The sequence below is a fragment of the Musca vetustissima genome, unplaced genomic scaffold, assembly GCF_032173495.1.
Source record: "Musca vetustissima isolate MV318-11 ecotype Yass unplaced genomic scaffold, APGP_CSIRO_Mvet_v1 utg49394, whole genome shotgun sequence".
NCBI classification, from domain to species: domain Eukaryota; kingdom Metazoa; phylum Arthropoda; class Insecta; order Diptera; family Muscidae; genus Musca; species Musca vetustissima.
This window is the reverse complement of record NW_026888566.1, coordinates 57313-72856: the sequence shown is the minus strand read 5'-3', so window position 1 is coordinate 72856 and position 15544 is coordinate 57313. Positions and strand designations below refer to the sequence as shown.

General features: G+C 35.4%; 3 protein-coding genes across 3 annotated transcripts; all 3 read right to left on the bottom strand.

The window, feature by feature from the left end:
* Nucleotides 1-4299: 4299 nt before the first annotated feature.
* Nucleotides 4300-4967, bottom strand: LOC133336404 (glutathione S-transferase 1). Its single transcript, XM_061544699.1, has one exon. The coding sequence runs from the start codon at nucleotides 4939-4941 to the stop codon at nucleotides 4315-4317; it is 627 nt and encodes a 208-aa protein (XP_061400683.1). The 5' UTR covers nucleotides 4942-4967; the 3' UTR covers nucleotides 4300-4314.
* A 5663-nt stretch (nucleotides 4968-10630) lies between these two features.
* On the bottom strand, nucleotides 10631-11268 carry LOC133336410 (glutathione S-transferase 4-like). Its single transcript, XM_061544706.1, has one exon. It carries the CDS (start codon nucleotides 11261-11263, stop codon nucleotides 10631-10633), a length of 633 nt encoding a protein of 210 aa, XP_061400690.1. The 5' UTR covers nucleotides 11264-11268.
* Nucleotides 11269-12625: 1357 nt separating this feature from the next.
* Nucleotides 12626-13267, bottom strand: LOC133336408 (glutathione S-transferase 4-like). The gene has a single exon (XM_061544704.1). It carries the CDS (start codon nucleotides 13265-13267, stop codon nucleotides 12626-12628), a length of 642 nt encoding a protein of 213 aa, XP_061400688.1.
* Between the last annotated feature and the right edge of the window lie 2277 nt (nucleotides 13268-15544).

Sequence of the window (15544 nt, the reverse complement as noted above, 5' to 3'; positions counted from 1 at the left end):
TTTAAAGACAAACTCAAAATCATTTTAAGGAAATAATATTGCACAACCTGTATATGGCCGAATGTGCCCCAATTTAAAATGCCGAATGTGCCCCGAATGTACTTTTTATAGTTTTTTCATTTTTTTCGATCAGTTTTGTAAAAATATTATATTTTTAAATATTTCTATAATAATACACATCGTAGTTAACCACTTTTTAATAATATTGTCTTAAAAATTTAAAAAGTTTTATACACGAAATACTTACGAAATGGAATTGAAATATTACAGAAACATCTATAAAAATACAAAAACCTATGTATCTAAATAAGCTTATTAGCTAGAAATTTCAAACTTTGTGTAAGTTATTTATTTCGATATTCGATACCTATGTATCGAAACTAGTGATGTACGGTGAGAGCTTCATATCGAAAACGCGATTGCCGAAGGTGCCCCAGTCTCCCCTACGTATTTCCGAAACTACCTCTATGTCTCAACACTACCCACCAATTCTCATCGCAACACAAATCTAGCATATACTAATTTTTGTACCATTTATTACCTTTCGTACTCTTGTAGTACTTATTTCCAAAACTAATTCCAAATTTCATGATTCGAGGTCTATAGGTTCAACTGAATCTAAATTTTGTCAAATTTAGTACGATATAGCACACATTAATACTAATCCAATAAAAAGCCATATTTCCTAATTTCAAGATTCCAGACCGATCCTTTTCTAAATTTTATACTATTTAGAACACATTTGTATGAATTTCGAAAACTGATTACAAAGTCAATCCTACACTCCAAAAGTGATCCTAAATTCAAATTTGAAGATTCCAGCTCTATCAGTTCACCCAAATCCACATTTGGTACCATTTAGTACAACAACTGCAACAATGATCCTAACTCAAAATTTCACGATCTCAGCACTATATGTTCACCCAAAACTCAAATTGTACCAAAGTTTGTACCATTTAGTACCCATAAGTATGAATTTCCAAAACTACATTCGCACACCAATCCTACTCTCCAACGGTAATCTTATTTTCTTATTTCAGTGTTCGAGCTCTATCGTTTCACCCAAATACACATTTGGTACTATTTAGTACACATCAGTACAAATTTCCAAAACTTCCTAGATATCCAAATCCTACACCCCAACAATGATCCTTACTCAAAAATTTCATGATCTCAGCACTATCGATTCACCTAAAATTCAAATTGTACCAAAGTTATTACCATTTAGTACCCATAAGTATGAATTTCCAAAACTACATCCACACACCAATCCTACACCACAACAGTAACCTTATTTCCAAATTTCTTTCGTTTAGCTCTATCTGATCCTAACTTCAAATTCCAGGATTCCAGCTCTATGGGTTCATCCAAAATCCAAATTGTACAAAATATAGTACCATTTATTAATTTTCGTACACATAAGTACATATTTCCAAAACTACCTAATATCGCTATCCTACACTCCGACGGTAATGTTAATTTTAAATTTCAGGATTCCAGCTTCATCTGTTTTCCTAAATTTAAATTGTACCAAATTTAGTACAGTTTAGTACTTTTCACATACATGAGAACACGCTTTAAAAACTACCTACTTATATCGAACATACATCTCAATCTTGATTCGCATTCCAAATTTCAAGTTTTTAGCTCTATCCATTCACATGCTATGAAATTGTACCAAATATAGTGCATTTGAGTACTTTTTGGATACTTATAGTTCGAATGTCAAAAAAACCTTTGCTACATCTATTCTACACTCCATCGAGCTGCACCGGTACACCAAATATAAACGATAACACATTTAGTACTTTTCGTGCCGTTCAAGCACGAATTTCCAAAAACCCAGCCTTATCTGACCCCTTTGGACCAATAGTGATTCTCAACCCAAATTGCAAACTTCTAGCTTCGGTCGTTTGTCTGGGCGTTAATAAATCGTTGTCTGTCAGTCAGTGAATCAGTCAGTCATGCACATCATATTTTTAGCAAATTTGACTTGGATCATCATAATATTTATTAAGAGAAGTCTTTTGTTATGTTAGTATTTTATTTAAAACGATTTTCTCTTCCACTATTTTCGTGTAGGTGGTTCTCTGCCAATACATCGCTCTTATTAGGTTTTGCAGAGCTGTAAATGAATGTATTCTTTGTGTGATCAGTAATTTGCAATTGGTGGAGTAAACTTTTTAAAAGTTCCATAACATAACATCTATGCAGGATAGATACAATATAGACCCAAACTTTGAAATATCCTCCCATAAACAGGTTCCGCTCAATTTTTCGTGTTTTAATTGCTCAAGAGACTTTTCCCAAACGAAGTGGCTTTAATAATCTATTCTAGATTCTTGGAGGGTAAACCATTTCTTCGTCCAAAATTGTCGATATAAGTCCATGTTCAGACATTGTCGTAAGGCAATTTTCCAAAGGTATGGTTTTTTAGACTGGAAAGTGTCTCTTGACATTGCCTATTTCCATTTCATCAAGAGTATCTGTAATTTGGCGTGGTAATGAGGAGGACATATCCACCACATAGAGGTCCTGTTACATTTAGTGCCCAACTGACTGTGGAAGAAATACACATTTCAGCCGATTTTATTTATTCAATCAGCGTATTAATGGGCGGTACACATAAAAACTACATCTCTCCCCCTCTCCAATAGTGAAAGTTTCATACAAATATCTCCATTAATCACCAAGTTATGGTCATTTGAAGTCAAAAATATAGCTGCTACACGATTCTGTTTGCCTGGTACGGCAAATGGGAAAACCGAAGAAATTGCAAATGCACAAAAACAGAAAAATGCAGGGGTATTGCCAGATTGTTTGCTTTGTGTTTCTACGTTAATTAGCGAAATTATGAGCATGCTTTTAGGCGTTACACAATGCAGAAGACAAAGTGGTAACACATCTGCATTTTTCTGTTTTGTGGAATTGCAATTTGTTCAGTTTTCTTAGTTGCCGTATCAGGCAAACAGAATCGTGTAGCAACTTTATTCTGATATATCGTCAATTTCAAATGGTCATAACTCGGTGATTAATGGAGATATTTGAATAAAACTTTCACTATTAGATAGGTGGAGGGATGTAGTTTTTTTGTATTTTGAAGATCTTAGCCGAAGTTTTCTTATTAGGTGTTTTGATGAGGATGACATAGCCACAATATGGAGATCCTGTGACATTTAGTGCGAAGTAAATATATATTTTGACGAAAAAAGGCATGCATGCAGGGAAGGTTCAATATAGACCATTGTGCAGGCAAGCAACCCATAAACAGGTCCCTGCCTTTGTTTTGGCATTCCCATTGTTCAGGAGGCTTCTGGATACTTGGAGGGTAACTATTTACTTCGTCCAAAATTGTCAATATAGGTCCATGTTCCGGCATTATCGTAGGGCAATTCTCCAAAAGGTTTGGGGTTTTTAGTCTAGAAATTGACTCCATAACTTGCCAATGACTTAATCATTGTTTGTATTTTTGTTTTGATGAGTATGACATATCCACCATATGGAGGTCCTATTACATTTAGTGCCCACCTGATAATGAAGGATATACAAATGCCAGATGAATTCATTTGTTCTTTAGTACTAAGGCAATCTCTTGGCGACCAGCATTTTGTATGTTGAAAATGAGTTAGAAAATGTTGGACCAAAAACATGCCTGTTATCCCGTATGCAATACCTCGAAAAATTCGTAGAAGACCCTTATAAAGAATATAGGAAAAAGCCTAGTTTAGAGCCCGGACACGGTTCGTTTGGAAATTATTACCCTAAGTAGTGCTCGAGGCCCTGATTACAATGGTATAATTGATCTCTCCATATTTCCGGAGAAATTGACCTCTAAAGTTCCGCTTGGACCCTTGTATTGTCTCATGATTTTAAATATTCACTAAGGAAATATAGTTATCATCTTAATGAGTTTGAAGTTTTGATAACAAAAATTTAATTTTGTCATCGAAGAAGTCCATATCTCCTGAGATATGGGTCTTCATTAACATTTTAAAGGTTAAAGATATTGAGTAAAAATATATGTATTGCCTTAGAAAATTCGCATTGTTTTGGCAGAATTTACCAGTTTATCATTTTTTAAAACTGTTGGTCCATTTTTGGCATATTTTCGAACTAAATATATATTTTGATGCATTTTTAATAAAACTAAATGTGTTTTTCTTTTCTTATTTTTTTCTAATTTTTTATTTACTGTTTAGTTTTTTCTAACAATATAGAAAATATATATATAAAAATGGGATTTTTTTGTGCTTTTACATCTAAAACATTACATGTATACATAATTTAAAAAAAAAAAACTCATAACAACTTAGCTTAACCGAAGAATTTCTTGAATTCCAAGCAACCGGCCCAGTTTTCTTCCCAGCCAGGAACAACAGTCTTGCAGTGTTCGTACCATTTGGCAACATTGGCGTATTTGCTAAAATCGAAACCGGCAACATCGAAGGTGCTGACACTGGCCAACAAAGCCAAATCGGCAACGGTCAATTGATCACCGGCAGCATATTGGTGACCCTCCAAGAAGGTGTTCAAGAAATCGAAAGCGGTTTCCATCTTCTTGAAGTTCTCAGGATCGGCGGGAGCCTTGGCAAAGATCTGAGGATAGTAGTAATCGGCGAAGCTCTTGTACAAGGTACCGAGATCAAAGTACAAACGTTGATTGATAACGGCACGCTTCTTGGGGCACTTGGGGAACAAGGAATCGGTTTTGCCGTATTTCTCGACCAAGTAGACCATAATGGCACGAGATTCCCACAAGGCGAAATCGCCATCGACCAAGGTGGGGATGGTGTGTTGGGGATTGATCTTCAAGAATTCGGGTTTCAAGTGTTCGCCGGCTTGCAAGTTCAACAATTTCTTGTTGAGTTCAATGCCCAAGGAGGCGGCGGTCATCAAGACACTGCGGCAGGGAGCGGAACCGGGCAAGTAGTAGAAATCCATAATGGTTTGCTGTAAAAAATAAACAAAAGAATGATTAGTTGTGGTGGCCTTGAGAAGTTTTCATTTTATTTTAGTTATTTTTTTCTTGCTGGCTACATTACAACAACGGATGTTGATTGTTTGTTTTTGCAAAAAAAAATCAAGTGGATTTTCAATTGTGTGCTTTAATTGAAAATTGTATGGCTGTTTGGCGAGAAAAAATATTTTTAATTTATTAGTGGCCAATTTTTTTTTTCTATTTGTATTCACTCTCAGGAAAAAAATACAACAAAACTAATTTATTGGCTTAAATGAGAGCACACCCAAAATAGTTATATTTGTTAACTGTTATCTGTTATTCAAAATTCTAGAAATATCCATAACAATTTGCCACTTCTTAGTAGCCACTTCAAAAAATTATTTTTTATATATATTTTTTCAAATTCACTTGGTTTCAAATTTAATTTTAGTTTTTTTTTTTTTGCAATTTCCTTGCATCAATTTTTAATTCACTTGGCATCCTCTCAAAATTTTTCTTATGATGTCATATTTGCAATCTTAATTTTTTTCTTTGACTTTTCATCCTAACACATCCGTTGTTGTAGTTGTTACTGCTGTTGCATGTCAAGAAGGGGCACTGTACTTTTGTGCTTATTATTTTTTTTAATATTCCTTCGTTCCGATCTTTACCTTTCAAGCGTTGTCAGGAGCTGTGTACGTTACAAAATTCAACGAACGACTGAAGTTTAATGGCAAGTTTACGGCTATTTAAGCTGTTTTCTCCCAAACGAAGCCGGCTGTATTTTGTTGTTGCCGCCTGTCGCCCCTTTTCGAAATGCTTATCTTTTCGTTTTCTTGAACTGGTCAAACAAACGAACGAACCAACACCAACATGCCAGCACCAGCAGCAACAACAACAACTACTATTAATCGAGTGTGATTGTTGTTTGCAAATGTTTTGTGTGTTCCCCCCATTCGTGTGAGAAAACATCGAAAGAGAGTGAGAAACACACAGATGAGAGACGCCAACCGGCAAGTGGGTTTTTTTGTTGAGTTGGATCACATAGTTTTTGTTAGTGGGGGTAATCTCACGCTCTCCCCGAATGCCTCCAAAGAACAATGTATTAAAAAAACAACAACAACAGAAAAAAAGCAAAACTGAATTTGTGCCAACATAAGACAACTAAGCATGATGACGTTGGTTGGGGTCGTACACTTGTACTTTGCAATAATTATTAATTTTTGTTGTTGTAATTGTTGTAACTAACTAAAGTTGGACACAAACACGGTCAATGTTTTAAGAAGTTAATGGCGAAAAAACGGTTACAACATTAAAGAACGAAAATTCCAAGAAAACAACAAAGTATTAGATGTTGTTGGTATAAAGATATTTTTTGTACTTGATTGGGTACATATTGGGGTAGGCAACATACATATTTACATATAAATTTTTTCTATTATCCATAAAAGGGTTTGATAAAGTTTTGTCAAATCATCTATGATAAGCTTCATGAACCATTAATAAAATCCACAAATATAAACAAAAATAAAGTAATAAGGTTATGACTAAGCTACGCATAGTTTATGCTCAAAAAAAACTTAGTCATATATTTACCACAAAATTTTAAATTTCAACAAAATCTGATGTATCATAATGTTGGGTTAGGCGTTTAACCTATTTTCCAAGAATTGGGGTTTTTTCTGATACTTAAATAAAAAATAGAGGTAAAAAAGTGTCAATTGGTGTACTGACAACAGGTCTAGTTTAGGGCCCGATCCCGAATTTTAAACTTCCGGCTGAGGATTTAAAACTTTTTCCATGAGACAGATGGCAACCCAGATAAGCGACAGAATCTTTTCTTATTCGAGAAGAAACAAGTGAAAAGCGTTAAGCTCGGCTGGGCTGGGAACTTTGGATACCCTCCACCATAGACAGGTACTTGAAAGTAATATGACAGGTACTTGAAATTAAAATATAGGGAAAATACCAAAAAGTGAACCTATACCGACATTGGTATTGCAGAAAAATTGAAAATTGGTATTGCAGAAAAAAATTTGTATGAATACGTCCCTGAAGGCTATACCTTAACCGGTACCAATGTTGATTAGATCGTGTAGGAATTACCGAATATTTGTAGTTATCATTATAAGAGGTGCTATGCCTAATTGTGTACTGATAAAACTCTATTTCGAAACTAACATTTTTGCATCAGAACACATTTCTTTACGCTAAATATTAAAAATATCGAAAATCGGTAGGTATCATGGGGGCTAGGCCTATATCATATATAGTTCATTACCGAACCTTACGTTCTAGCTTTTTATCTCGATATCCTCCGCATAAGGACAGTAGTAAAGTCAGACTGGGCCGACTATATGATACCCTTCACCACTTTGGGTATATTATACATATGTATCCTTACAATTGCATGTCAATGTTCTCTCGAAGAGACATACTCATGTCTTTTGCAACCTTTGCTAAATTTAATTTCATTCGGGCAGATTTAGAGTCGTCTGCGTGCCATGGGACAAATTTATGGAAAATGTATATATATATACATATATATATCGACATGCAAATGTAAGGATATACCCAAAGCGGTGAAGGGTATAATATAGTCGGCCCAGACCGACTTTCCTTAATGGTTTTTTATCAGTGTGTTGACCATCTGTGGGGAGGTACCAGAAGAGGTTGTCCTATATAGCACATCTTCAAATTTAATGTAGGTTCAGTAAGATATTATGATGTCCAAACATTTAAATCGGTTGGCCATTTTGTGTCGGAGTTACCAGAAGGAGAGGACCAGCGGATCCCACCTTCGAACTTGATATAAGTTGGAAAGAATTTTTTCCAATATGCACAGATTGGATCAAATCGGATTTCCATATTAAACAAATTTCAAAATATTGGCCGTTTGTGGGGGAGGTGCCACGAGGAGTGGTTCGTTTAAGTTTGAAAGACATTTTTCCGATGTATTTGGATTAAATCGGACATTTCATACGATTGTTATTGGATTAACAAATATTAAAAAAAAATACCCTCTGTGAGGAAGGTAGCAGAAGGAGTGGGACGATGTGCCCCATTTTTGAGACTATCTAGGCTAGATAAAAATATTACGATGATCAAAACGTGTATGAAATTAGGATATTCTCACTTCGGCACTAAATTCTTCAGAATATCGAAAATGTTGTGAGACCTAAATGAGGGAGCTAGTTCAAAACTTGAACCAAGAAATAATATTTGAGGGTATATATCTGTCGTCATAAACATCTGACACTTTTTTACTTGTATTTTATTATTTCGTTTTTTCGAAAAGCATACGTGCAAATTTTTTTAGCCCTTTAATAACCGATTTTTGCCTTTACCTATATAACTACCATTTTTTTCTTTATAAGATTTCATTTTTTCAAAATTTCTTTACACCCTAATTAACATTCACACGAGCCCCTTTATATATTAAACAATAATATACATACATAAATGTTGGATTCCAACAACAATTTCAATAAAAAAACTCTAGTTGTCGCAAAAAAATCTACAACCACAGCTGCTCAATAATTGAACGGAATATTTTTGGGTTGTTTGTTTGCTCATTCCATGGGCTCTCTCTCTCCCTATCAAGACCGGCAGATAGCAGAGAGCAACGAGAACCTTCTTTTTTGGTTTATTGCAATTTCTATATTTTTTCCCCTCTGTCGTTTTTATTATTAATACACAGAATGTGGATGAGTTGTCTCCGTCCATACACAAACTGTGTATGGGCAACAACAACTTGTTTTCATCTAATGTTACAGCGGCAGTTTATCAGCAGCATAAAAAACAATAATGACAATGATTTGGCAAAAAATTAAATTTTTTTTAAATATTTGTGAAATAACTTCCATATGCAGAATGGAATTATTTGGTTTTTCTTACTTTGGGAGATGTTGTATTTATAAATAATATTAAAATTCTAGCAATGTTTACTAAAGCTTTGGGGAAGACGAACATAAGCCAAATTAGTTAAGTTTTGTTGAAAGTGTGTTCGATTGTAACACCAAACCCCAAGGCTCGTTATTACTTAAGTCGATCCTATCCCAACATTACATTAGTTGAATTAATCAAAATTGATCTAGTGGCCTTTGATATATTTTTTCAGTATTGTTGGCGGGTTATTTGGGATACCATTTGTATTCTTTTATTCCAAAATTGTCAAAAAAACAAAAAAAAAACACACCTCTTGTGGTCTTTCAAAAAATAAATTTTAAAAAATCCACGCCTCTTATGGTCCTTGAACAAATCATTTTTAAACTAGTGAGCGGAGCAGTATAGTCGGACGGGCCGATACCCCACCTTCCACGAAAATATAACTTTCTGTGGTTCTATATTCTGAGTTTGGGCAATATTTGCACCCTCTTGACCGTCTAGAGGTTAACAAGTATAACTAATATTCAGTACAGCCCTTCTAATTACTTGTGCCGATTCCCTTCACCGTGGGTTTTGTTGCGATGTTGTGATCGAATCGAAAAAAAAAAACAAAAAATAAGTTTTCAATCTACTTCATCCCAAAATCATTATATGATCATTACCGAAAATTATTGGCGTTGTCCTTGACCATAACTGGAACCTCATGGAGCATTTCAAAGCGATCAGCGCTATATTTCCGACCTCCATCGTGGCAATGGTTTACTAAATAATATTTGAAAACGTAAGCACCTGTAAATATTTAAATCTGAGTACATACGATAATATAATTGGTACCAATTTAAAGGCCAACCACTACTCTTGGATATACTATCAACATCTCGGGTCTATGTCCTTCAGATGTAAATATATACGCTAAAGAATATTGACCGATCTTTATCAAAACTTCCATGCTTATTGTTTGGCCCATAATTGCGGCCTCTGGAACGACAGGAAAACCGACAAAAATTAAGTATTTAGTCCATTTCATCCCCTAAATATTAACAGATCTTTAACAACAGTGGGGGTCTTCATTGGGCAGAACCCATCCTACATGCAAAATTTCGTGGTGATTGGTCCATAACTGTGGCAAGTATCGTGTTTACAAATTATAATGGGCAGACGGACGGACACACATGTCTAGATCGACTCAGGTAGTCGAGATATGACGATCGGTATACTTAGACTTAATTCAGTACTCTATGCCAAATTTCATGCAAATCGAAAGATATAGAGGGACTTTTGTGTCCCATTTACCTTAAATCGGACGAAACTATATATGGGACCTATATCTAAATCTGAACCGATTTTTCCCAATTTAAATAGGGTTCGTCCTTGGGCCAAATAAGTGACTTGTGCCAAATTTCATCCAAATCGGATCATAAATGCGACCTGTACTTTGTTTACAATTTAACATCTGCAGACGGACGGAATGCATAAATCAACTCAGAAAGTGATTCTATGCATATTCTCAAAAGGCCTGTTACAAACATATGCACAAAGACATAATACCCTCTACCACAGTGTGGTGAAGGGTATAAATACTCGCCACTTGTGATCCTTGAAGAAATATTCTTTAAAAAATCCACGCTTGTAATGATCCTTTAAAAACATATTTAAAAAAAAATCCATGGTTTTCCGAAGAATGAATTTTGAAGCATCTGGAAACCTACCTCGCATATCCACAAAAAATCTCCAAACCACACAACATTTCCCAATAAATAATTTTATTTTCTTAAATAAAAACAAATATTTACACAAAATAATTTATTTGGGTATCAGGGTCTTCATCTCCAAGGCACCAGTCCAATTTTCATCAGCACCCGGTGCTGTCTCCTTAACCAAAGCATACCATTTCATCAGATGTTCATATTTACTGAAATCAACATTCACAGCTTCGAAAGTACTGACCGAGGCTAACAAAGCCAAATCGGCCAATGTGAGATTATCACCGGCAGCATATTTCGATTCCGACAGGAATGTATTGAGGAATTCGAATGCCTCTTCCAATTTTTTCAATTGCTCAGGATCGGCAGGTTTCTTCTCTTTGAATTGTGGATAGAAATAGTTGGCGAAACGTTGATACAGTGTACCAATATCGAAGTATAGACGTTGATTTATAACGGCACGTTTCTTGGGACAGCTAGGGTACAAAGGATCATCCTGCTTGCCATATTTCTCAACCAAATAGACCATAATGGCACGTGATTCCCAAAGGGAAAAACCATTATCGACCAGCGTGGGAATGGTGTGTTGGGGATTGATTTTCAAAAATTCTGGTTTCAAATGTTCACCCTCGAAGAGGTTAAGTGTTTTCTTGTTCAATTCAATGCCCAAAGCTTTGGCTGTCATTAGCACTGAACGGCAGGGCGCCGATAAGGGGAGATAATAGAAATCCATGGCTGTGAAGAAATGATAAGAAAGAACAAATATTAAAAATTATTTTTTTAGAAAAGTAATTGCCGATAAAAATTCAGAATCATAAAACTATTTTTTGAAAACTTACTTTTTGTGAGGTTCAACTAGTGCGGGAAATATGCCGATCTGCTCGGTATGATATTTGATGGCCAACTGTTTGCACGGTATGCCTGAATACATAGAATATAGTGATAGCTGTTGAAAACTAAATATCTTAATTCCGTGTTATTTATTAGCAGCGAAGAGAGAGCCTTCGAGAGAATAGTTTTTTTTCAGGTATATAGAGGAAGAGGTGTGAAACTATTCTCCCAACATATATTGTTTGTTAATTTAATGCAAAAGAAAAATCAACACAAAGCAACAATAAATTATTTAATATGCTAATGATGTTTGTATAGCTGTCACCGTGCACAGTGGACGAAATTGCAAAATTTGCGGAATTAATGGGTTTCTTATTGGGAGCCATGAAAAAATTCTTTAAAAAATCTACGCCTTTTTGGGAGCCATGAAAAAATTCTTTAAAAAATCTACGCCTTATTGGGAGCCATGAAAAAATTCTTTAAAAAATCTACGCCTTATTGGGAGCCATGAAAAAATTCTTTAAAAAATCTACGCCTTATTGGGAGCCATGAAAAAATTCTTTAAAAAATCTACGCCTTATTGGGAGCCATGAAAAAATTCTTTAAAAAATCTACGCCTTATTGGGAGCCATGAAAAAATTCTTTAAAAAATCTACGCCTTATTGGGAGCCATGAAAAAATTCTTTAAAAAATCTACGCCTTATTGGGAGCCATGAAAAAATTCTTTAAAAAATCTACGCCTTATTGGGAGCCATGAAAAAATTCTTTAAAAAATCTACGCCTTATTGGGAGCCATGAAAAAATTCTTTAAAAAATCTACGCCTTATTGGGAGCCATGAAAAAATTCTTTAAAAAATCTACGCCTTATTGGGAGCCATGAAAAAATTCTTTAAAAAATCTACGCCTTATTGGGAGCCATGAAAAAATTCTTTAAAAAATCTACGCTTTATTGGGAGCCATGAAAAATTCTTTAAAAAATCTACGCTTTATTGGGAGCCATGAAAAAATTCTTTAAAAAATCTACGCCTTATTGGGAGCCATGAAAAAATTATTTAAAAAGTCTGGGCGGAACCCTTGTAAGAGTACTTTGTCAAACATAGGCCTATGGTGATCATTTTCTGTACTCCACCTCATGGTGGCGGGTATAATTTGGATCTAGAACCTGTATAAGAAATAAAACACACCTTTCTTTCAATTAATACTTCAGTTGGTATTTATTACGTCTTTTTCAATTTTTTTTCCACAAAATCTTTAAAAAATCCATTTATTTCTTCATATTTTTAAAGAATTCCTTCCTCTCCAAACAGCCAGCCCAATTTTCATCGGCACCAGGTGCAGTCTCCTTAACCAAAGCATACCAACGGGCGACATTTTCATATTTATTAACATCAATATCATAAACATCCATGGTACTGACCGAAGCCAATAGTGCCAAATCAGCCAATGTCAGATTATCGCCAGCAGCATATTTCGAATTCGATAAAAATGTATTGAACATTTCCAAAGCCGCCTCGATTTTCTTATACTGCTCCGGATCAGCTGGTTTATTTTGTTTCATTTGTGGATAAAAATAATCGGAATATGCTTTATAGAAAGTTCCACAATCGAAATACAAACGTTGATTGATCAGAGCACGTTTCTTAGGGCAGCTGGGATACAAGGGATCATCCTGCTTGCCATATTTCTCAACCAAATAGATCATAATGGCACGTGATTCCCACAAAGCGAAGCCATTATCCACTAGCGTCGGGATGGTGTGTTGGGGATTGATTTTCAAAAATTCGGGTGTTAAATTTTCACCTTTAAAGACGCTCATTAATTTCTTATTCAATTCAACACCCACAGCTTTGGCTGTCATTAGCACAGCACGACAGGGCGACGAAATGGGGTAATAATAGAAATCCATAGCTGAAAAGGGGACAACAAAAATTATTAAAATTTAATATTAGAATCTTCTTTTTTGTTTGTGTGTATATTTGTTTGAAATCAATTATCGGCTATTATTTACTATTAAATTTTTTTTTGTCAACCAAAATTAGCTGTTATGAGATTGCAAATCGAAATGATGTCATTTGTCATAAATCGGGGAATTTTGAATAATAATTTTTTGGATGTAGATAAAATACAGGGTGAGATGAAAAAACTGCAACCAACTTCAGACTGCTGTCATTTTTAAGCCACTCGTCCGAAAACTGTTAAAATTTTTCCAGTGACAGCTTATTATATTGTTTACAAGCGTACAAACGCATTTTGGTAAGAATTTTCCAGAAAAAAAGTTATTCGTGATGGAACAGAAAGAAAATAGACTGAAAAGAGCTAAAGAGCATGGCCGAAAGTGGTTTTGGTTTGGTTTTCTTCCACGAGAAAACATTCGTTGTCCAAACTAAATGATCGTGTTTACTTGCCAAAGAGGTCAGATGAAAATGTGAACCTTCGGTTGGCCACCAAAACTCAAGCGCCGTCCATGGTGTGGGCCGCCATAACAGCCGATGGTAGCTCTTCGCTCGTATTAATCGAATATCATAAGAATAAATGCTTAATATTATAGCAAAAATATTCTGGAGGGTGTATTAAAGCTTCGGGCACGCAAACATTTCGGCCGCAGGCTTTGGACATTCCAACAGGACCATCCTGAGTGCCATGGTCGATGCGCCACCCAAGAATGGTTACAAAATGAGGTTCCTCGCTTGATTTCCAGCGCACAGTGACCTCCAACATCTCCTGATACCAATCCGTTGGACTAAAAAATAACAAAGTATCGATCACCTCAAGCAAGCGCTTCGCCGGGAATGGGCCATAATACCGCAGAGCAACAATCGGGCATCGTGTGATGGTTTCGTTGACTGTTTGAAGGCCATAATTCGCGCCAAAGGTGACCAATTCGAACAAATCTAAACTTATTCTAAAATTTGACGCTATTTCCGACATTTTTGCTTTCATTCAATAAAATTTAAAAAAAGTGTAAAAATTATGGCGCTTGACTTTGTTGCAGTTTTTTTATCTCACCCTGTATATACGAGGGCTTCTGTATATATTTCAAACCTTATAATAAAAAACGACTATTTATGATAAAAAAAATTGCTATACCATATATATATATACAGACCAATATTCGGTATTGTAAAACTTTGCCGCTTTACCCAACATAAGAAGCTGTAATTTGGCATACCGTTTTTGGGGGCTGACGCACATTTATGGGGATAATTATCAATTGAGGATTATTCGCCTTCATATTGAGGTCCCTCTCATTTTACGTATTTTTTGTAACATAGACCCCATATAAAGGTACCCTATTTTTGGTATTACACCAATGCGGCTGAAACCTTCAAAAGTAAGTTCTAGGATTTTCAGGTATATGTATGTGCAGAAAATGATCAATAGGTCCCAGATTAAAGTGAAATTCCTTGGAAGGTTTTGGAGGGTGAACAATATATTTGAAGAATATTTGCTATATAGGATAATGTTATGAAATAGCCTTGATTTGAAGGTCTCGCCCAATTTTCGGTTATTTATAGTATTTAGTCGCTTTAAAGGTCTTGGCCACAATTTCCCACCGGTGTGGCTGTAATTTTACACTTCGGTTGCTGGGAGGGTGAATACCATATTTGACGAAAATTTTCTATAAGGGTCCATGTTCTGAAATAGACATAATATAAGGGATTCGCCGGTTTTTTGTTATTTTTTTAAGTTCTTGCCTCATTCTTGCAACAAAGTGATTGTAATTTGGCATTCAGGACTCGTGGGTGGGTTAAAATATAGAAAAAAAAACTACTCCCACATCCTTAGATACGTCATAGAATACAAATTTTGTAATTTTCCACAGAAAAGTCTGGGTTCATTTGACCCGCAAAATATTGACCGATCTTCAACAAATTGTCATGTCTTTGACCACATTCCCTCCTTGATGTAAAATTTCGTGGTGTTCGGGTCATAATTTTGGTCCAGAAAAACAGACAGAAATAATGTTGTTGGTCCATTTCATCCCTAAACGAACCGTTAACAAAAACAATAGGGTCTTCTTTGGTCAGAACCGGCCCTATTTGACCAATATCGTGAAGAATTGGTCCATAACTGTGGTCTGTAATGTGTTTATAAATTATAATGGACACACGAACGGACTGACGATCGGTATACTTAAAGGTGGGTCTGGGAACGATATGTCGCGGCGTTGTAAGCTTTTGGA